The sequence below is a fragment of the Diadema antillarum genome, unplaced genomic scaffold (assembly GCF_040938485.1).
Source record: "Diadema antillarum isolate AM-2024a unplaced genomic scaffold, OU_Dant_1.0 scf00000163, whole genome shotgun sequence".
NCBI classification, from domain to species: domain Eukaryota; kingdom Metazoa; phylum Echinodermata; class Echinoidea; order Diadematoida; family Diadematidae; genus Diadema; species Diadema antillarum.
This window is the reverse complement of record NW_027271052.1, coordinates 2,618,168-2,642,723: the sequence shown is the minus strand read 5'-3', so window position 1 is coordinate 2,642,723 and position 24,556 is coordinate 2,618,168. Positions and strand designations below refer to the sequence as shown.

The 24,556-nt window shown below is 38.9% G+C and overlaps 2 protein-coding genes across 2 annotated transcripts; one reads left to right on the top strand and one right to left on the bottom strand.

Moving 5' to 3' along the window:
- Positions 1–276: 276 nt before the first annotated feature.
- Positions 277–6,549, bottom strand: LOC139722319 (uncharacterized). The gene is made up of 3 exons (XM_071633629.1): positions 5,614–6,549; positions 1,956–2,135; positions 277–489 (listed from the first exon to the last, which is right to left on the bottom strand). The coding sequence occupies exons 1-3, from the start codon at positions 6,547–6,549 to the stop codon at positions 277–279; spliced, it is 1,329 nt and encodes a 442-aa protein (XP_071489730.1).
- Positions 6,550–16,656: 10,107 nt separating this feature from the next.
- LOC139722318 (alpha-methylacyl-CoA racemase-like) lies at positions 16,657–23,196 on the top strand. The gene is made up of 5 exons (XM_071633628.1): positions 16,657–16,903; positions 17,480–17,623; positions 19,678–19,838; positions 21,457–21,643; positions 22,784–23,196. Exons 1-5 carry the CDS (start codon positions 16,657–16,659, stop codon positions 23,194–23,196), a joined length of 1,152 nt encoding a protein of 383 aa, XP_071489729.1.
- The last annotated feature ends 1,360 nt before the right edge of the window (positions 23,197–24,556 follow it).

Sequence of the window (24,556 nt, the reverse complement as noted above, 5' to 3'; positions counted from 1 at the left end):
CACTTTATCCTAAGGTATGGCACTAGTTTGAAGCAACTACCAAGTGTTACTTTCTAATTATTTTGTAGCCATTAAACTGTCAGCTGTTCCTGTGGTTTGTCTGAATGTCTCGCCTTTATTCACTTTTCTTTCTTTCTTTTTAAAATCCTGTGGAAATAATCACCTTACTTTTATCTCTGCTCCCCTCTTTATTCAGACTTCTCATTTCATGATCTCATAACAAATGGAACATTTCTTACGCTAAATTAGTTGTGTCAATCAATCAGATGGTTGTTGTCAGGTATATCCACTTGTGATGCCCCTTGGAGTGTGCTTCTCCCTGGCAACGGTAGACACTTTGGCTCCGCCCCCTTCTGAGTTGTGACCATACTTAGTCCTTGTTGAGTCTCTCTGCCTACCATCCATGCCCAGTGTAGGGAGTCTGTTTGGGGGAGACATCGCTCTGCTTCGCATATCGTCTGAACGAGAGGTCAGTGCTCCAGCTGGCAGCTAGTAAATAAAATCACATGGATATATCACTGTGGCTGATATTTGTGTATTACAACTCTTGTTTCTCACAATACAGTGCATTTCAAGTTAATATCAAGATGAGAAAAGCCTAGTGCAGAAGTCTCCTTCAGATTACACAATTCAGTCACTGCACAACTGTACTACAGAAGCATTTCTCATTTTCATGCATGCTTTGACACAACAGTTTTGCAAAGTTCAAACACTATGCAATCAACTACGGTGTATGTTGTCAGCAACTGAATGATTGTTATTTACATGAATACTTGTTAGGGAATCCACTATGTTTGAATTTACATTTTGTGGCATTACATCTGTGAAGGGAGGCATAGGGGAATATTGCATATTAAAATGAGTAAGAACAGTAATAATCTGTGGCAATATGTGATGAGCCACCTCTTGTCAGTGAGATGCTCAAGACACGGGTATGATCAACATTGCCATTTTACAGAGTAGTAAAAGTATTTCACATCATCAGGTAGTAGTGATGACATCAGACTGGACACTACATATTCTTGTCTGCAGAAGAATGTCTTTGAAATCTTCAAAACTTTAGTTATGTTCAGATGGTGATCCCTAACCTCAAGGATAGCTATCTACAAGGATAGACTTGTAGTTAGGCACCTTGTAGACGCACTCGTAGATAGCTATCTCGAAGTCAACTTGAAGATAGCTATCCACAAGATATCTCAGGCTTAGCGCTGGGGGGGGGGGGGGGGGGGGCTGGTAGTGTTAAGCATCATGTGGACAGAGCTTGTTGATAGGAACTTGAAGATAAGCATGGTTATGGGGAGCAGTGAGCCTATCCTCGAGGATAGCTACCTTCAAGGATTAGCTTCGTCAGGTGAACATGGGTCGTAATTAGGGGGCCAGAGCTTAGCTTCGAAGATAGCTATCCTCAAGGTTAAGGATCACCGTCTGAACGTAACTATAGCATTAGTTAATTCACTAGTTCACAATCATAGCCATGATTCACATTCTTCTTACTGACAAATGCACGAAGGACACAGTTTGCAAGTAATGCATGCCATGTGTAAAGTGGCACTAATATTTAGTTCTGGACTTTCTGGACTAACAAAGTGCAAGTGAATAAAACCTACTCTGCTTCTAATTTGAATGAATCTCACTGGGGGCAAAGTACCACTGAGATCAAATAAAAAAATGGAAAAAAAATGAGAAGATCATATACACCAAAATGCAGCAACATAAATGTAAAATCAAAAACTAATATTGTCAAATTCTTCCCCTGCCTCTTCATATTTAAAAAATGCCTGTAGTAATTGGATTTACTAAATTTGCCTTTGAAGTAGTTTTCTTACACTATAAATGTAATTTGCACCACTGTCCTATTTATTTTATGAGAATACTAGTGATTAAAGTTTTTTCTCTCTATCTAGATAGTTTTCCCCATTTTGGGTCTCTTGGCTTCAGTCTCTTCTTAATCTTACCTTCATAGGGATGTCTGTTCTCTGTCTCGTTGGGGCAAGGTTTGGTCCTGTTGCCATGCCACCCAACCTGATGGGATTGGACTCTGCAAACATTCGGTTGAAGTTCCCTTCTCGGTTACTTAGCTCCATTCGGTACCATCGAATCTCTCTCTTCAACCTCTCTACTTCTTCATAGGCATCCTAGTGTTGTTAACACAAGAACAAACCAGAAAATGTTAAACGTTGATAGTGAGTCATGCAAGAACCAAAATCACTAATAACATGAATTCTGAAATAAAAACACCAACATGTTTGCAGGAATTCTTTGTTATTATTTTCGTGTAATGCTGATCTGTAAGCAGTGCAATTGATGAAAAGCAGGTAAATTGTACATCATATTATTAATGACCTGATCTTCTGAAAGAAAGCATGCACTAGCAATTGCACACATCTACTTAAAACATTCTTCAGTTGAATAAGCTGATACACTACAAAGGAAGCTTGTCCATTTGTATTTATTTTTTATTTCAATATGATATGATTATGATGAGGAAAAGTCTGTATAAGTCACAAGAAAAAAATGAACTACAGTTGATACTAGTCTTTTGAATGAACATTGCTTGCATGCATCAAGCCTTATCAGAGATACCGTACCTGATGTCTAAGTTCCATATTGACAATGATTAATTAAGAAAGATATGCGCATGTACACACGCACATGTACACAATGTGTATATGCACAGATTAATCTAATGTTATCTTGTTGCCAGCAAACAACACCTTGTTGACACTGTTTGCTACTGTACAAACCCTGTACATTGGTTCTAGAATGAAGCTACGTACTACTTTGATAGTTTGCTGATGTTGTTCATGTCTCAACTCTTGCACTGACAAGGTATGCTTATTGGTAGCCTTGTTGTCTATGTTGTTTGGTCATTTGATACCAACCAGATATGCAGGTTGTTTCTTTTTATCATAATCTTATGATTTAAATAATTTGGTATGGTGAATGGAAAGAGTTAGATCAATGGATGATTGAAGAATATGACGAGAACATTGATGGGATTAAAATTGAATACTGTATTGTCTTTCAGCATTTTTAACTGGTTTTTAACTGGTTAACTTGGGTGTGACAATAACTCCATAAATTTGTCATGGCAATCAGCTTCAAATGGTTTTCATTAATAGTTCAACTCCAGCTTAACTTTTCTGAAAGAGAATATGATCATGATTTGCTTTGATGTCTTATAAAGTGTATACACTGTACGTTGAATTGTATACTAGCACTTGAAATAAATGGGTACAATTGCCAATAATTGTCAAATATCTAGTAAGTGGTATGGGAACTAGTATGTTAACTTATGTTTTCAAAGAAGATATCTGTCACTGTTACCATTCATAACAAGCGTATTTTTTTTTTTGTACATTGAGCAAGTTAACATTAAATATCTCACATTTCTCATATGATATGGTTTGATGAAATAAAAATACAAGGTTAAAGAAGAGAAAAAAATGAATAAGGGATTTTCCTTGAAACAGTAGGCCCCTAATGTTTTTTATATATATATTTATAATGTACATATGTTCTGGAAAAGTGCTCTGCGACTTAATTTCTAATCAACAGAATATTTGAGATAAAGATTTAATTGGTAATCAAAAGATTCAATTTGTAGATCCATACTCAAGTCATGTTGTTGTGGTTGCACTGGATTTGCACTAGATGTCTATCTACACATGTGTCTACTGTTTACTGTAAAAGTGGATATTTTCGCGTGACTAATTTTATGCGCTTGGCCGGGTCGGAAGAGTTTCGCGTGTTTTGAATTCCGCGGAATCAAGACCTCACGCACAGGCACATATGGCAAGCAAAAAATATTCGCGTGCTTTTATTTTCGCGCTAGTTTCTGGTTGCGCGAAATGCGCAAAAATTTGAACACCGCGAAAATTTCCACTTTTACAGTAGTAGCAGTATACCGGTAGGCCTACTAGTAACAGATTGAAAATACATGTAGTTCAGTTTGTATAGCTAAATTTAAGGAAGAAATGCTGTTGCTTCTTATCTCACAAGTCTCCTCTTGTCTTTCAGGGGAGCCATTTTCTCCTCTTTGTGGTCCTGTTACTCCCCGCGTTCACATTGGTCCCCGTGATGCGGGGAAAGTCCCACGCCGCGGGACTTTCTCGTCCAAAACCATAATGTGAACGCTCACTGGGACTTGTCCCCTCGTCCCCGCGAAGAAAGTCGGGTATGGGGACAAGATTTGGAGGGGAGAGTGACCTTGGGGCGCAATTGATAGCGTCCAGCTGTGGTCATCAAATGTGCGCATGCGCTATGCCTGGATTCAAGCGGCAGAGCTCGCTACAAGCCCCAAAATGGCCCCACAGCTCGGGGACAGATGAGATACCAATGTGAACGGTCAGTCGTAAAAAAGATAAGATCTCTTGTGGCTGTCCCCGCGTTGCGGGGACCAATGTGAACGCGGGGACTGACAACCAAACCAGTTTAGATTTTTGTGCCATTGTTCCCATGGCAACCATGATTGACAGGCAGTTTTGGCCAATAACAACCTTTATTACCCATGTGCTTCATCTAAAGATGGCCCCAGATGGGGGTCACTTTCCAAAGTGAGGAGTAGTTCAATTCTGGCATTCGCAGAAGCAACACTAACTCTACCTGCTTTTAACTCTTGTCATATTCTTCAAGCACAGAGAGTTACAAATTTGTATCACTATTGCAGGCAGGTCACCATGCTATTTCTGTATGCTGGAATTGAAGACTGAGTTTGAAACTCAATTATAATGAATACACTGTATAAAATCCTAGATTCCTATTATGACTTCTTCATTCATGAGTTCTGGTCACTATATAAACTCTCACTGAGAGTTCTGAGAGTTCTCAGTTGGAGGAAGGACGCGTGGTCATAAGTTTAAGATGCTGAAGAAACATGTAAAGTCCAAAGTGAGACAGTGCTCTTTTTCTCAGAGTTATTAGTGAGTGGAATAAGTTGCCATCATTTGTAGTCGACAGCCCATCCGTGAATAGTTTCAAGTCTAACTTAGAGAGGTTCTGGAGTCAAGACAAGAACAAATACAACCCCGACGGGATATTTTTTTGTCCATGTTATACTGCACAGCGCCTAACTAAAAGTTATTAATGTCATGTAATGACGACACCGAGGGGCAAATAAGTTGAGTATAACTTTACGCCCACATCCAAGGTATGTTATCCAAGGTATGTTATCTCACTCACCCTTTAAACTACTAATCCCATGTACATGTAGCAGCAAAGTTAGTACACAACACTACCTACTAGTCATACACTAAACAGATTGTAATGCATTAAAAAAAGAGAGTAAAAGAGAGTAAAAGTGGAAATTTTCGCAGTATTGAAATTTTTTCCGCATTTCGCGCAACCAAAAACTAGTGCGAAAATAAAAGCACACATATATTTTTGCTTGTCATATGTTCCAGTACTCTGTTGTGGATATCTTGATTCCGTAGAATTTAAAACATGCGAAACTCTTCTTACCCAGGTCCCAGCTGAGTGTGAAAAATTAGTCGCGTGAAAATATCCACTTTTACAGTTGTACAGTATGTGCCCACAATGAATTTCCTTTCTATCTTAAATAACTTGTGCGTGGGGTGTATCCATTGAATATTCCATCTGTTCAAACAGACTTACGCTGCCAACTTCAGATGGAGCTTTTGATGACCTTGGCGTCTTGACATCATTACTTCTTCGCTTAGCCTCATTTCCTGCTTCTCTCTTGCGTTCTAGAGATTTTTTCAAGCTTTTCAGGTCTGTTTCCAATGTCTTGTTTTTCTGCTGTGCTTTTTCCTTGGCTTTATTTGCTAGGGCCACATCTTCAATAAGTTGGCTAATTTGGACCTTCAATTCACTGTCTGACTTTTCAAGATCCTTCTTCAGTTGTGCAAGTGCTGCATCATTATCCCTCTGAGTTTGGACATGCATAGCCACCATATGCTTCAAGTTCTCTGCTTCAATCTCTTTCACTTTAAGATCTTCTTTTAGTTGATTTATATGAGCAATGTCTGCAGTTCCATCAAGTCTAGGAGAAACACTTCCTTTATTCGCCAGCAATTGTGATCTGCTATCTTGTTTGTTGTCTTCGTAAGACGTGTGGTCTGCATTTTGTCTTTTTGAGGAGAAATGCGTCTTCAAAGCTTGTTCTTTAGTCCTTTTCACCTCTTCTTCCAGCTTGACAATGGCGCCTTTCAACTCACCGATTTCAGACACTAACTTGCCGTTCTTATCCCTGACCTCCAACAAAAGCTTTTCAGATTCTTTCTTTTGTTCTTGGAGCTTCTTGTCGTAGTCACTCATTGCTCTTGCGTGTTCCGCCTCTGCCTGTTTCTTCGCGGTGGCCAGGCACTGCTCGAGACCTTCAATCCGTTTCTGGGCGTCCGCTACCACGTTCGAAACCTCTTGCTCGTAAGCTTCTTTAGTGGCTTCTAGCTCAACTTCTCTCTCATGATTACGTGAAAACAGCATGTGCACAACCTGTGTAAGCTCCGCAACTTTCTTTGACATCTTATATTCGAAAGACTTCTTGTTACAAAGTCGGGAGGACGACGTACCCAGCCCTCCGTCCGCCATGGCTGGGCTGGGTTGTTTGGCAACCATAAACATCTGGTTGGCACACACCTGTACGTACCTAGTACCTGTCCATGCGCTGCTGTCATGCTACGAATAGCTCGTGTATGGTGTCCTTAGAGAGAAAATGCTAATCGATCATAATTGATTGCGCAGTCTTACGAGTACAGCATTTGAGGATACCTATTATACAAGACTCTTACTCATGTTTTTCTTTATGTTCTTATAAATGAATAATCCAAAGCGGTGTTTAAAAATTCTGCCATCAACTAAGTCATGTCAGTCATATATTCTGTAGACTAATTTGCCCTTGAACTAAATTTGGGCAAAAAAAAAAAAATAATGCTCAAAATGACATCTTCCAGGACCATCTTCCACAACGAATAGATGGAAATTATGCAAGTACAATTTATTTCCTTAAATGTGCGCCAAATTGCACAATTTCTATTTCCAAAATGAAAAAGCTGAATGCCGGGGGTTGGGGGTTGGGGGTTGGAATCCACTTTACCCCCCCCCCCCCCCCCCCCCCACCTCCTCCGGCGCTGTTTCGCTAAATCGCACTTTCTCGTCCCAGACACTTATTAAGAAACTTAATATCTCTGCTTCAATCCTGAAGATTCTTGCAGCGATTTACATGTGACTGTGTGTGTGTGTGTGTGTGTGTGTGTGTGTGTGTGTGTGCGCGCGTGCATATCACAAGGGCACCCGAGTGTGCAAGTGCCTGGATGCTGGCGGGTGAAAAATTATGAAGAGTTTTATTGCAAAAACACTAAGCGCCATTTTAAAGTATTTCAAAGGATAAGTCCATCATCAGATAGAGCAAAATTAAACCTTTAATTAAACCTTTAATTGCAAGTTTTTTTAGGTTCAAATATAAATGCATTCAGATCATATCAATCTCCCGAGAGAAATGAAAGCATCAAATCTATAAATGACTTCAAGATTAAATATAAACAATTTTTATTGGAAGATTATACTTATAGCTAATTCAAGATGTATTTTGTTTCTGCTGTTTTTGTGTTGTTATTGTCCATACCTCCGCAGTTTTGTTTTGTAATGATTGCATTGTTTTGACTAATTGTTCTGTTTTGTCAACTTAACTCATATTTTTTTAATCTGTCAAAAGTATGCATGTTACAGTACATGGGTCAGCTACTCACAAGGGCGTTTCCTTTCTTGTTCCTTCCCCCATCTATGGCATTGTCTTTGTATGTAGTCATACTGCCACATTATTTATAATTATATGTTGTATGTCCTATCAAATTTTTCTCTATTTGTATTTCATCTATACCTTAATGTTTTATTGTATGCTCTGTATATACCTTATACATGCGATCAATTGATAATAACAATACATACCAATTTTACCTTTTATCATTATATATACTATCCAATAAATAAATAAAACTAAAATATCAATATGAAAACTAAATGTCCAATATCTACCAGTGCATTTTTAACAAACCAAATGATATACTTTTGTTGATGATGATTCAATATATTGTACTTCTTAATATACTAAGGTTAGTTACTCCTAAGATGATTTTGTAACTGATTTCTATATTCTTTGTAACTAGGACATCCTAAAAGAAAATATTGCACTGTTTTTGATGTACCGCCTGAGAGCATTTACCAATATGTTTGCATAATTTAAACAGAATTTCATTCAGTAAATAACTTCATGAAGTATATTCTCATCACTCCTGCAATGAAGATTGCTTTTTTTTACATGTGTGTGGACCATAGAGATATACTAGTATACTACAGTAAGTACATTGTATACATCTCTATGGTGTGGACGAAGAGCGCGCGCGGGTATATTCCCCACGCCACCTGCACCGACCGCATGCCGCATCGCACCACGCGCGGAACATGTGTGCTTTAGTGTACGTACAAATTGTACGTGAGAACAGACTTGGGACTCCGCCTCCTCACTGCCGTCTGCTACTAGTTTGCAGCTGTCCAAAAGAGGTTCTTTGCAGCACAGCAGAGCACATAATGGTTGCATAATCCGAGGCTGACACTACACAGTAATTTGGCTTCTTACTGTTCTAGTTTTCACAGCGATACGCCCAGCAGGCTTGGCAAACGGGTCGCTCGACGCTGACTATAGTGGACAAGATCTCCCCTCTTTCACTCAGGCATCAACACACTGTCACTGGTTCCTCAGCTCAACACGTACACGCAGGTACACACTACTACTAGGACTAGGTACGAACAACAGACATCGGTTTGGATTCAACCCATGGCCGTAGCCTACTTCACAATCTCTCTCTCCATCTCCCTCTCTGGCTCTGCTATCTCTGTATGCTATGTATTGACATTGCTTGTCTAGGACTATCATGTGTTTTAGGGGGTTGAATTAGGCACCAAAGTCAAAACAAGTTTTGTCAGCAATGCAGCAATATAGTATGACTACTAGATCTAGTAGGAGAGTTGATCGCATCACCAGACGCTTTTTTTTTTTTTTTTTCATTTTCGTGGCCCAGAATTCGGTACTCAGAGGGCCAGGCCAGGGCGACATTTCGGCCAAAAAGTAAACACAAGTTATTCTCAATAAGTCTTGAAAATTTAATTACGAATTCGGCAAAACTGTGAAAATTATTCACTCTGACTTTTGGAAAATAGACTTCAAATAATAAAAAAAAACCCTCTTCAAAAAGTTGTCTTTTTGTGTGGTGTAAAATCACATTAATTCCGGACATGATTTTTGTAACGGAATAATTGACGTCTTTCGAATCTTGTCCTTGCACCAGAATCACAATTCTTACCCACGATTCACATTACATTCCTACCGAGTGGACGACAAAGAAAAAAATCGGCAAATGAGGCTTAAGTTTTGTAGTTTACGGTAAAATGTCTAAAATGAACATTTTGAACAGTGCACGCCATAAAGTTTTTATTTAGACGTTTTTATTTAGACTATTTCATTCTTATTTTTATTTGAATTATAAAGTATCTTTTGAAAAATTGACATCTTCTTCTAAACTAGTGTTTTCTACATTTTTGTGTTGCATTTTTCGCAATTTTGGTCCATCACGCTCTGTGAGGCTAGTCTGCGAAGCCCCGGGCCTATATTGAATGTCATTAGACTAGTACGTAGAAATGTGCCAGGGGCGGATCTAGCTTTTTTCCAAGGGAGGGGTTTGAGGGGCTGAGCTGGGTATTGCGAGGGAGCGTAGCGACCAAGCCCGAGCGAGCGAAGCGAGCGAGGGGGGGAGGTTGTGGGAGGGGGGTATCCCCCCCTCCCACAGTAGGGAGATTTTTCATTTTTAGGGTTGCCAGCTTGCGATTTTAAGCATACTTACATGCTCTATTTTTTTTTTTTTTGCCGACCCTGGCTCCGCGGTCCCTGGGTTTGTGATGTCCCAATGGCGATGCAGAGCATCGTTCACAAGGCGATGTCTGTGAGCCGCGTGGAGCCGCGTGGCGTCGCGCCGATTTTTTTTTTTTTTAGCTATTTGAACCCCGTAAGTGATGTTTTCCTGGCATCTACTAACGTAATGGAGAACATAAAAAGCAGTCCATGATATTACGTCTTATTAGAATAAGATCAAATAACAGTTTAAAACAGGCGCGCCGGAAGCAGTTTTGGATTGGGGGGGGGGGGGGCAAACATTGGAGGGGGCTCAAGATTAGACCATGCATATGTTACACAATATACACATACACACACACACACACGCACACGCACACACATCTATTATATATATATAATATATATATGTAAAGTGGCGTACGGTGGGTCGAAACATGGGGGGAACCAAAGTAAATAAAGTAATTTTGACGGTCTGTATGCTTGTGCGTGTGTGCGTGAGCGATAATGGGACTACAATACATTACGGAATGTGATACATTCAACAACGCAGTCATTGAGGAACATTGTAAGTTTTCCTTACATGGATTATGGAATGACGGTGTGAAACGATCGACAAATTATATACTGTCAGCAACATGAAGGTGAATGGCATAACAATAAAATGCGAGCGAGCGAAGCGAGCGAGCTTGAAAATTTTGATATTCTGCAGTTCCAAAACTGGAGTTTTGTAGCTATATATTTCGTTTTGGAAATAAATGGGAGCGCATCGGGCGCAACTGCTGGCAATTATTGGCAGCAACATTAGGAGAATGGCATAACGATTCAATGCGAGCGAGCGAAGCGAGCAAGCTTGAAAATTTTGACATTCTACAGTCCCAAAAAGGAGTTTGTAGCTACAGTATATCTTTCACTTTGGAAATTAATGGGGCGGCGCATCGGGCGCAACTGCTGGCAATTACTGGCAGCAACATTAGGAGAATGGCATAACGATTCAATGCGAGCGAGCAAAGCGAGCGAGCTTGAGAATTTTGACATTTTACAGTCCAAAAACTCCCGTTTGTAGCTATATCTTTCGCTTTGGAAATTAAGGGGGGGGGGGGGGCATCGGGCGCAACTGCTGGCAATTACTGGCAGTAACGTTAGGAGAGTGGCATAACGATTCAATGCGAGCGAGCGAAGCGAGCGAGCTTGAAAATTTTGACATGTTACAGTCCAAAAACTCCCGTTTGTAGCTATATTTATCTTTCGCTTTGGAAATTAAGGGGTGGGGGCATCGGGCGCAACTACTGGCAATTACTGTCAGCAACATTAGGAGAATGGCATAACGATTCAATGCGAGCGAGCTTGAAAATTTTGACATTCTAGAGTCCAACAACTGCCGTCGTAGCTATGTTTTTCGCTTTAGAAATTAAGGGGGAGGCGCACCGGGCTCAACTGCTGGATGCGAGCGAGCGAAGCGAGCGAGCTTGAAAATTTTGACATTTTACAGTCCAAAAGCTGCCGTTTGTAGCTATATTTTTTCCCTTTTATTCATATACAGTCAACCTCGCGTAAGTCGACATAATCGGGACTGAGCAAAACACGTCGACTTACGCGAATGTCGACTTACGCGTAAGTCGACATTTTGTCGACTTATAAATGAAAATTAATTTCCCCTGTACAGAGTAAGATTTGGATCACGATGCGGATCGCTACCCATATCTTACTCCTTTTGCCGCCAAAACATGCCTACTGACATGAGCAACAATAATGTTTTAGTTCATGCATAAATCTTGCGCGGGTTAGTAACGACAACGCACAACTCCCAAATCTCTAACCAGTTAGAGAGATTTTGAGAGAGCGGGATCAGAATCCTAGGCCCGTTTTTAGACACTTAACGTTTTAAACTTGATTTGAAATATCAAAGGCAAATTCCCCAAAATTGCATTAAACTTTGCGATTTAAATTCAAGTGCGTTGCTGGGAAGATATGCGTGTGATTTCGCATGATTCTGTCGGGATTATTTTTCAGTGCCGACTGAGTTGTAATATGTGTGATTTTCCTTCCCTAAGTCGCCATATTTTGTTCTGCTTAAATTTGTATTGCCATACTCTGAAAATACTCTGAATTGTTCTCGCGCTCCGATCCGCAACATTACCGCTCTGTACAGCGCGGGCCTGTCTGAAATAAAAAGAAGAAGAAAAGTTTGTTCATCCGAAAACGACATCTTTCGGACTACTATAACCTTCGTAAAAACAAACCTCTTACCATTGTCGGACTAATTTAACTTTGGACTGAGATTTAAAACTTCTGCATAGCGAACTTTAACAATAATTCGTCATCATTTTTTTTCATTGACATTTTGTGAAGCAGCATGCGTTTCGGTAGTTTGAAACGTGTAAATGTTGCGATGTCTTTCCCCTGCAAGTGCAGACTAAGTTCGGTCACGGCGAAAGTTCCGTTACGAAATAAAAAAATAATGCGAGCCTTTTCAACAATAACGCACTTCCGTACAGTTTTATGCGTTTAAACGCAGTTTCTAGTTTCGGACAAGAACCGCAAGTCTTTTCTGCAACGCTCTTGCGTTTTAAAAACAGCGTTGCTTGTGATTTGACGGACTTGTATTTGATTTTTAGAGTTGCGTTTAAACGCAATTGAGTTTAAATTTCATACAATTTTCTAGTTTTGTGTTATTATCAAACGCAAGTCTTTTCATGCAGCGTTCCGTGTGATTTGATGGACTTGTATTTGATTTTCAGAATTGCGTTTAATTTTTAATTTTGCTTACGATACGTCTTTTAAACAATAACACACTTCCGTAGATGTTTAGAGATGCGTTTAAACACAGTTTCTTATAGTTTCGTACAAAAACCGCAAGTCTTCTCTGCGACGGTTACGTTTGAATACAGCGTTACGTGATTTGATGGATTTGCATTTGATTTTTAGAGTTGCGTTTAAACGCAATTGAGTTTAAAAAAGTTCCCTACAATTTTCTAGTATCGTGTGATTATCAAACGCAAGTCTTTCAGCGTTCCGTGTGATTTGATGGATTTCCATTTGATTTTTAGAGTTGCATTTAATTTTTAATTTTGTTTACGAAATAAAAAAATAATGCAAGTCTTTTAAACAATAACACACTTCCGTAGATGTTTAGGGATGCGTTTAAACACAGTTTCTTATAGTTTCGTACAAAAACCGCAAGTCTTCTCTGCAACGCTTTTGCGTTTAAATACAGCGTTACGTGTGATATGATGGACTTGCATTTGAATTTTAGAGTTGCGTTTAAACGCAATTGAGTTTAAAAAGAAGTTCCCTACAATTTTCTAGTTTCGTATGATTACATGTATCAAACGCAAGTCTTTCAGCGTTCCGTGCGATTTGATGGACTTGCATTTGATTTTTAGTGTTGCGTTTAAACGCAATTGAGTTTAAGTTTCCTACAATTTTCTAGTTTCGTGTGATTATCAAACGCAAGTCTTTTCAAGTAATTTGATGGACTTGCATTTGATTTTCAGAATTGCGTTTAATTTCTAATTTTGCTTACGAAATGAAAAAAGTAATGCAAGTCTTTTCAACAATAACGCACTTCTGTAGATGTATAGAGATTAATTTAAACGCGGTTTCTAGTTTCGTATACAAAAACCGCAAGTCTTCTCTGCAACGCTCTTGCGTTTAAATACATCGTTGCGTGTGATTTGATGGACTTGCATTTGATTTCTAGAGTAGCGTTTAAACGCAATTGAGTTTCAGTTTCGTAACAATTATTTTCTAGTTTCATATGATTATCAAACAGTCTTTTCAGCAACGCACTTGCGTTTAAATGCAAAAGTTGCGTGTGATTTGATACACCTGCATTTGATTTTTTGAGTTGCATTATTAGTTGCATTGTAATAAATCTTTTTAGAAAGGGCCCTGGTTTTAATACCGCTTCGGAATAATCAACGTTAGAATATTCGGATTTGCAAAAACACCTATTTCATGTTCGGATAATGAATACCTACCGGGACATATACGTGTACAAAATTTGTGCGTTTTGAGAAAAACGAGAGGGAGAAAAGGGGTAAAGTGAACTGTCTTGGGTACTACATGTAATGCTCCAGTGTAAATGAGTGTAGTTGTATGTCCTTTCTATATTCTGGCATACAAGACAATGAACGCATGGCGCGAACGCTACCGCGCCGTACACTAGCGAATTACCGAGTAGAAACACAGCGAATCGGAGCGGGAAAACAATTCTTTTCCAGAGAATGGCGATAAGATTTTGAGCGAAAAATTATGTCGACTTAGACGAGGGAATTAACACGTATTTTAGCTCAGTTGGCACTGAAAAATCAGGTCGACTTACGCGAGTTGTCGACTTATAAATGTCGACTAAGACGAGGAAATTTTCAAGGAATAACAAAGGCAAAAATCGGGACTTTTTTATCGTGTCGACTTAAGCGAGTTGTCGACTTATGCGATGTCGACTTAGGCGAGGTCTACTGTATATACATATTTATTTTATTTTCTTTGTTTATTCATTTATTTTTGGCAGCCCAAGGGGGGGGTTTAAACCCCCTAACCCCCCCCCCCCCCCCCCCCCCCCCCCCCCCCCCGTAGATCCGCCACTGTGTGCGTGTCCGGAATTTCCATAGATGCCAAGTTCAAAAAATTTTTATGAGTGAGATTTCGTTGACTCAGCATCTCGGCGCGCGCGCATGTGCATGAGCGAGGGAGCGAAGCGACTGAGCGAGGGGAGGGTGTGGAAGGGGGGTGTCCGCCCTCCCACGGTAGGGAGCTTTTTCAATTTTTAGCTCTTAATGGTGCAAGCTGGTGCATACTTTAGTGACTGTTTTTTACATACTTTGAAAGACAAAAGAGAAATATGCCTTCAATTGCAGCTCTCACTTTAATCCTTTAAGCTATGCTCCCGATGCGTGAGAAAAATGGGTGTCATGCGTGAGATCGTGAGACAGACCCTAAATGCTCGAGTCTCACTCACAATGCATGAGACTTGGTAGCTCTGAATTTCCATGCTGTCTGGTAATACCATACGCAGGGTAGTCCACGAGGGGTTTAAGCATGTCGCTGCAACATGCTAAAATTCTTGTGCAACATCCTCAAATCATGTGCAGCATCCTCAAAAGCCAGCAACATGTTGTGCAACATCCTCGAAAATTTGCTACAAGCTCAAAATAAACTGTATTCAAGGTTCATGTGAAAAACATGTGCAAAACACAAGAAATATCAAACTACCTGGTACTTAAATACTTGTGTGCAAAACATGAGAGAGAACACTGAATGTGAGCAGCACAAAGAGAGATAAGCTGCAAAATATTGCGTCTACGTGCTCGTTGAGCGCACATACAATTTCTGCAGTATTCTCAGATTCTGAGCTTGCAACATGCTCCAATTTCAAGTTGTGGACCACCCTGCATACCTGTACTGTATATGGGTCATTCTTCGCTAAGTGTATATTTCTGTGTCCCGCTAGTTTAAAGGTGATATGTACTAAAATAAAAGGTCATTTCATTACTTTCTGTTCTGTTTATAATGACTTACATTCATGTTATTCAGATAACATACAAAAATGGGGATGAATTGTTTATCCCGACATATTTATTTTAATTTTGCTGTATCCGTACCACTGAAAACCCCATGTCCCAGTGATACTACAAATAAGTATCCTTATGTCGCATTTCAAGATTGAAGCATGTTGAAACTTTTTTAAATGCTAATACAAAGAGTAATTTCATTTCAGAGCGTACTATTAAATTACTAGCATAAGATATACCAATATCAAACGATTGAAAAAACAATGAAATTAATAATTCAAAATTGTGTGTCCCGTCATTTTGCGTCATTTGTTCTCCATGAGTGTAGTTGACCTTGAGTATAGTGACAATTGTTCAACGAAGCTCATGGAATATTTTATGACTTCCCATTGTTTTAGTGAATGTTGCGCACTATAGCGCTCTTTTTGAACAAAAAGAAATCTTGATGTTTATACAATGTACATTCTTATTCAACGTGAGCATATTAAAGATATTGATTGGTAAAAAAAAAAAAAAAAACTAATAAAATTAAAGGATCAAAGCCTAAATAAATCATCCCATCTATTGCTGTTTCATGTACAAAAACACAGTGTGGTAGATACAACTGTATATGGCAGCATATCAAAGTGTATGATATAGTATATAGAAAAGCTGATAAGGAAAGATAATATCTCAATTCAAACAACAGATATGTACATACAGAATTTGTATCTGGATACCTTTTTCAATTATAAAGGTCAATTGTTGGTCTATCGTCAAGATCACTGATCCCGCGCTGCATAAAATTGTAAATGAAGGGCCATACATGTGTATGTTTGATAGGTATAATACACTGTACAGTAGTGATTGCATGAGCAGCGGAGGCATCATAGCTGACTGTTTGCAGCACTTGAATTTCTGCGGTGTGTGTGTTCCCCCTCCCCCAACTATTTGTAAGGAAACAACATCAGGTAGTTTACTCTGCTACACTTAGCTTGTGCTTTTCTTATGTTTGATTTAACAATATGAGCACTGTGTCATCTTAATCTTGATTTCTCATAATTCTGTTCAGTATCACAGTCCATGTTTTACTTCTTTATCCTAATTCAACCACTAAAGAAGGTGAAATGAAATTAAAGCCACACTGTAGAAGTACAAATGTAAGTGCTGTCTTTCCCCATCTCTAGTTGGAATGCTTTCACTGTAAAAATTTAAATTGAATTCAATGTCAAAAGAAAAAAAAAGATGTCATACTGATGCAGGTATGTTTGTTCTTTTATTCTGCTGCTTTGTACAGACATGGCCCTGAAAGGAGTCAAGGTGATAGAAATTGCTGGTCTGGCCCCAGCTCCTCATGCTGGAATGATCCTAGCAGACTTTGGGGCTAAGGTCATCCGTGTTGACCGTGTCCGGCAGATACTGGACAGTGACCGTCTTGCCCGTGGCAAATTGTCGGTGGCGCTAGACCTCAAGATGCCGGAAGGATTGGAGGCTTTTAAGAGAGTCAGCAAAGATGCAGATGTCCTCATTGAACCTTTTAGACCAGGTAGGCTACCAATGCCTTCAGGTGGCACCTTTTTCACTGCTGTACACTAAAGACTAGACCATCTCTCTGTTCCATAGCCATCTATTGAAAGATTTGATACTGGAGTGTACAATATTAAAAGTGCAATGTCTTTGTATGGAATATGTTTTTAGTGATTAACAGAGTGTTTATATCTGGCATCAAGTGTCCGTTTTTTATTCTGTTATTCTGTTTATCTTCTCCCTGTGTCTGTAACAATTTTTCTTGGTAAAATAACTTTAGATTTAAGAGACTTATATGCTAACTTCTCTAAAATGCTTTGTGCTTGATAATGAGGAATTATCCTGTGTATAGCATAATTTCTTGAAAGATTTGTCCAATTGAAGAAACCGAAAATGTTAGTGATGAAATTGATAACAGTCTGAAGAAGCCTGTAGTATTGTTGATGAAAGCTTTACCAAGGTAAAAATCTGCTGATTGTGAATGATGAAATTGTTGACATTGGTACTGTCCTGTGATCTTGCTCTTGTCTCAGTAATATATCTGAATCCACAATGGACCTGACTTAAATTTGCTCATTTCTTACTCTGCTCTCAGGTGTAATGGAAAGGATGGGTCTGGGGCCAGCTATCATGACGAAGGAAAACCCAAGGCTCATCTATGCCAGGCTGAGTGGCTTTGGGCAAGATGGTCCCTGGAATAAAATGGCAGGACATGATATCAACTACGTGTCCATGTCAGGTACTTATTGATACTTAATCCTACACTGTTTGTGACAAGAGGATTATTACAGGAGAAGCTTACATGCACTCTGGGAATTCAGGAGGGTTACTAGTAGGTGACATGGATCAACCTTGTCAATCTTTCATTTTCATATTTTCTGATAGAGTAGTACTTCTTGTGTATACTTTTCAAGTTTAGGATCATAAAACAAACTAGAAATTGTCTGATTTGCACTTTTTTTGAAACACTCTTCTTTCCAGTTTGGGTGATTACATGTATGTATTATATTTTGGACCCTTTTCATTTTTTGAAAGCCTGTTGCAGACTCTTCACTTTCAACTTTAATAACTTTGAAAAGATGATATTATTACCATCTACAAAGTGTATCTAAAGGGCATGCAAAAGTTCAGCTTAATTGAATAATCTATTTGTGGTAAATATAGAGATTTGTTTTCTCTGTTCATCCCATTCATTGCACAAATCACCACTGGGTTAGAAAAGCACTTGAATAGACCCTAAGCTTCCAAGCCTCTTTTCTCAGTGAACACCTTTCCAGAGGATGTACCATTACTTTCTTTCCATTCTTTGGATGACATACAAAAGTCCATTGATGTTGACTTGTGTGTCATATTAAAGCTAAGAGTCTGCTCTTTCATAATCTTTCCTTAACTAAATATCCATGTCTAAAGACTTTTTTGAGGTTTTGTTATGCAGGGTCACATATTGAAAATATGATAAGGAATTGAGCAAAAATATAGTCCTAATGAAAAATAGACATTTCCCCATTTTGCAACATTCTTCAACAAATTCCTTGACATTATTAATGATGTACTCCACATGTATACAAGTGATCATAATGGAAATCCAATTTTGCAAAGATTATGTGGCATCACTTTCAGTTAATGTCATACATCAACTTTGTTTGTTACCTCTTTGTTTGTTACCTTCACCAAGGGAGGAGGTTATATTTTCACCGCCGTTTGTTTGTTTATCCGTGTGCAAAATAAAAAAAAAAATTGTGCAGGGATTTGGATGAAACTTACAGGAAAAGTTAAGAACAACAAAAGGAACATATTATTAAATTTTGGTAGTGATCTGGGAATTTTTATGGATTTTATGAAGGATTTTCAATATTTAGGCAGGTAGGGTTAATGAACTTGAGAGTTCAAGCTGTGCATTTTTGAGGTTTGAATACGCTTACTAAAGTGCGTGCTCTAGTTTCTGCCAGGGCAAGGCACGCAGCACAGCTGGAAGTTGATGATGCTTCAAAAGACTTTCAGCATGCATACATATGGGTGCAAATCACTGCTCTCTATGGAAGAACAAGATCAGTGATTGAAATGAGCTGCTTGGTGGAGATCTGTGCTCTCAGAGTACTTCTCTAGTTTAGATTGGTTTTCTTAAATAGTATCTCCCCCCCCCCCAAAAAAAAAAAAAGAAAAAAAGAAGAGATCAAAATTTCTGTACTAATATATCCTATCACCGACGACGAGTAGTGTCTGAGGACCTGGGCCCCGTTTTGTGAAGAGTTAAAATCGATTATAAAGTTGATTTTAACTGTAAGTCTATGGCAGACTGTGTGGTAAGGAATTTTAAAATCAATTTTATCTTTTGATAAGCAGAGGATACTTGGGTTCCATACTTAACCTGTTGAGGACGGACTGATTTTGCTACAACACGCATTTCCCATAGACACCTGCCCGAGTATACTCGGGACTTGTGCTCAAAGGGTTAAAACCTTCTCACATCATATGATAATGAACTGGGATTGTCAAGTCGGCTGGTGTGCTTTTAGTTTCCTGCATGTTTGACATTTCAATAGTTCAAATCATAATAGGGGTGATTCGTCTAAAGTGAGTATATGTAATAAGTAATATTCAAATGATATTTTGTGTATAGTTAAAGTATAGCTATACAGTTTACATAGGAGAGACTTTGTAGAAATTGAATGTATGATAGCAGGCTAACATTTAAAGGAACACCACCAGTTCAGCTCATATACATGCTGTGTATGTATCTTTGGTTTCCAGGATTTTAGATCACATTGTATTGTGTTGTGTTTTCGTCTTCAGGAGTTCTGTCACTGTTGGGGAGAAAGGGGGGAAACCCAACCCCACCACTGAACCTCATTGCAGACTTTGCCGGAGGCGGTCTCATGTGTGCCATGGGTATCCTTATGGCTCTCTTTGAGAGGACAAAGTCTGGGCTAGGACAGGTCATTGATGCTAATTTGGTATGTCATACACCAATATGTAATAATAATAATTTCAGCATTTGTAATGCGCCTTCGATCTAGTAGCCTATTCTAAGGCGCAGAGGGACGTAATTATAAAAAGAATAGCATACATGGTAGTCATAGGTAGTCATAATTGTACATAAGAAGGCTGAAAAAGAAGAAAGAGATAGATAGAGATATACACCCATTGAGCAATTGTTGAAAATTCAACCAAAACAAGATGCGAACATATGTGATTTCAAAAGCTTTTTAAATGTTTCAATGGTCTCTGCTGATAGGATCCTCATGTACAGAAACTGTCTGGTCTTGACCAATCACAAGGTCTTAGTTTGTTCTGTGATACACCTGTAATCTTTGGTTGTCATGGTTACCATTAGCTCTGCTCATTCATCATTGCATGATAGGTGGTATTAACACTGATAGATGATTTAGATACGGTATATATTTCTTTACTATACTGGTAGAAAGAGACTGTAATCTTTATCATTTGGGATGATTTGCATAATTGATCGTAGTACTTAGAGTAATCCTGACAATACTGTAAAACATGATATATTCGCGGCATGAAAATTTCGCGAATTGGAGCCGACGGTCTTTCTCGCAGCATGAAATTCTCGCGACATACCACTGGCATCCAATGCATATTGTGTAGGCAAGAACTTTTGCATGCATTTTGATTTTGCAAATTTTGCCGCTTGCGAAATTCGCGAAATTAAAATGCCCGCGAACATTACTCATTTTACAGTATCTTGTTAAAAGGAGTGCGTAGGATGATGGAAGCAGCTGAATGACAAGGTTCACATGTCATGTTTTTGTTTTTGTTTTGGAAAAGGCAAATACATGTATGCTTTGACATTAAACCTACTTGATGCCTATTGATTTGCTTTCTTTATAACTAATCTTTGAAAACAAGGCTATCCTTGCAAGTCATTTGAGTTCAGGGTCAAAGGTTGATACTGTGAGTTCATGACTCCCAGTTCATTGTGCTGCATAGTGTATGACTGAGAAGATGATTACTCTAGAGGATAGGCTCCCCTATAGCAATTAGCATATACTGAAATGATCTGCTGTAAATGAATGGGATACTGAGTCAAAGCACCCTATTTAAGCCCAAACATGAATATTGACATTTGTGTTGTTACTAAGGAGAATTATGTAATTCCACCAAGCTGGTGTACTAGTGATTCAAATTCACAGATATTTTTTTTTCTCTTGTAACAAACTCCCTCACCCAGTTAAACTTATTTGATTTATTGTATTACATGGAATCCAGGTTTTAAGCATTAGATCAACTATACAATCATTTTGGCTACCTGGTACTTCAGGCAAGCCTTGGGTTGTTCGTTGTTATGAACAACATATATGTTAAAATGGTATCAGTGAATTAAATTATGTCAGTAAAATATCATCTTTGCATTATATGTTTTCAAAGAAGTACAGATATGTTTATTCTTTGAAAGAAATAACATGGATTGTGAGTGGATATATACCTACAAACAGTAATTTTGTAATATACTGCACTGCATTTCCTGAGAAGTACCAATTTGTACACAAATTCTGATATGACTGTACTGCTGAACATGTTACACCTGTTGACTCCACCCTTTGCGTACAGCTGAGTGGTACAGCATACGTCTGCTCCTGGTTCTGGATGGGTCGTGACCTTGGTGTGTGTGGAGAGGACAGAGGTTCAAATCTCCTTGATACAGGGGCCCCATTCTATGAAACCTACCGTACTCTGGATGGCAAATTCATGGCAGTTGGTGCCCTAGAGCCACAGTTTTATATGCAGTTCTTAGAAGGTACATTTTCCTGAGTTTGACAGAAGAAGCAATAAAGTTTGGAAATATTTCAGTGTTAAGTGATTCAACGGTTTTTATGCCTCCGCCACGAAGTGGTGCCAGAGGCATTATGTTTTCGGGTTGTCCGTCCGCATTCATTTACGCGATAACTTGAGTAATATTGACTGGAATTTTACCAAACATGGTCCAACTATAAAGTATGATGATGCAATTGCTTAATTAAATTTTGGGTGAAATCAGCTAAAGGCCAAAGGTCAAAGGTCAAGGTCAAATCATGAAATTGTATCCATTTACGCGATAACTCAAGACTGGATCAAGCAAATTTCACCAAACTTTGTCTGAGGATGATGTATGATGGAACAATTACTTGATTAGTTTTGAGTGAAATCGGACAGAGGTCAAAGGTCAAAGATCAAGGTCAAATCCTAAAATTTATCTGTTCACGCGATAACTCAACTGGATGAAGCAACTTTCACCAAACTTGGTCCAAGGATGACGTATGATGGGGCAATTAATTGAGTAGTTTTCTTAGTGAAATTGGCAAGAGGTCAAAGGTCAAAAGGTCAAGGTCAAATGCTAAAAATTTTGCTATTTCTCCCATATCTATGCAATGCCTGAAGGTATTTTCTTGAAACTTAGGGCAGACATGTACTACTGCATAAAGATTCTCCAGAGAGAGTTTCAAGTCATGAGGTCAAAGGTCAAAAGGTCAAAAGGTCAAAGGTCAGGTGAAATGTTACAATTTCACTTTTCTTGCAAATGGTTCAATGTATCTTCATGGAACTTGGTACATCTTAGGCATGTACTGAGCAAGAAATCATGAATTTACACAGTCAACTATGTGGCATAGGTTATTTATTTTTATATCTTCTGCACAGAATATATGATTAAACCTTCATGATTTTATATTATGGTGTTGATTTTACATTGTCTTATATGAGTCTGTTGTCATGAAATATAATGTCACTTCATTAATATAATGGTTTACATGTATACATTTTACATTGTGTATTCAAGAGTGAAAAGTGACATTTTCCAAAGCGAGCCATTGCGCAATGTAACCAGTTTTGACAATTTACTGTTGACTACAAGGATTCCCTTTTTGTTTCCTCTCTTCCTCTCCCATTTTAATGTCTGTAGGTCTTGGACTGTCAGAGGACAATGACCTGCCATTCCAGATGAGTAAGGAGGACTGGCCTCGCATGAAGCAGACCTTTGCTCGTATCTTTGTCACTAAGACCCAGGCAGAGTGGACTCGCATCTTCAGCAACACAGATGCCTGTGTGACTCCGGTCCTGACACGGGATGAGGCAGCTGAGCACCCTCAGAACAAGGTCATGGGAAACTTCCTCAAGAACACTAAAGGGTCACATGAGCCGACCCCTGCTCCCATACTCAGCCGCACCCCTGCCACGCCCACTTCCATGGCACAGCCAGAGATCGGCCAAGACACCCAGACTGTGCTGGCTGAGGCGGGTTATAGCCAGGAGGACATCAACAAGTTGATTGCTAGTGGGGCAGCAGAGATAGGTCAGGTCTCCTCTAAATTATGATGACAAAATCAGGATACAGCTTTTGATGTCTTTCTATGATTCTTTGCAAACATAGACACTCTGTATGACTTGTGCTGAGTGGTCAATGAGGTAGATTACCATGGCAATGAAGATGATGATGGATCTGATGGTGTCTGATACCAAATTACAGATGATGGAATGATGTTGTTTGCAGTAAGGACTGGGTAGATTTTGATGATAAAGATATTAGAGTGATGATAGATGACTGATTAAAACAGACATTCTATGAATGGCAGTATTGCCCATCTTCCTGTGAGGATGATAATTGTGCTTGTAGTGCGTAAACATGTAACTTATATGATTCACTAAGTGTTTGGCAATACAGACAAGATAAGTTATTTCACATTTGATTGTGATGATTATAATTAAGTTGTATGTGAACTAATGACAAATTAACAACTCACAAAGATTCCTTTGATATACAGTTGAAGTCAGTATCATGACAAGTTTCATAGATTTATTGTTAACATTACATGCAAATCGCATCTGGACTCATTACAGTAAAGGCAGTTATTTTGTCATGAATATTCCTTAAGTTTTTAGTACATTTTATGCCTCTGCCACGAAGTGTCGCCGGAGGCATTATGTTTTCGGGTTGTCCGTCCTTCTGTTCTTCTGTCCGTCCGTAATCGATTTTGTGGAAAGGGTAACTGAAAACCGTTTGAGGTATCCTAATGAAACTTGGCATGTGTATGTATGAGTGGGCGAAGTTGTGCCTATCAACTTTTGGGTGCACATGCTCGAGGTCAAAGGTCAAAAGGTCAAGGTCAAGTGCTCAAAATTTTACTATTTCCCCCCATATCTATGCAATACCTGAAGGTATTTTCTTGAAACTTAGTGTATACATGTATTACCAAATGAAGATTCTCTAGACAGATTTTGGGGTCATGAGGTCAAAATTCAAAGGTCAAGGGTCAAGTGAAAATTTTAAATGTCATTTTTTCTCCATATCTTGGAAGTGGTTCAAGGTATCTTCATGGAACTTAGTACATATGCATGCACTGACTGGAATTGATTATCTAGGGGAATTTAGGGGTCAGGGGTCAAAGGTCAAGATTAACTCCTCAAAACTGCACTTTTTCCCCTCATATTTATGCAATGCCTGCAGGATTTTTCTTGAAACTTAAGTGTATACATGTATGTACCATAGAGATTCTCTAAAGGTCTATATGTCAAAGGTCATGTGGAAGTGGTAAATTTCACTTCTTCTATATCTAGGAAGTGGCTTCAAGGTACACGTATCATCATGAAACTTAGTACATGTTTATGCATGTTCTCTTGGGAATATTAGGGTCATAGGGTTAAAAGGCAAGGACCAAAGGCCAGAGGTTAAAATGCT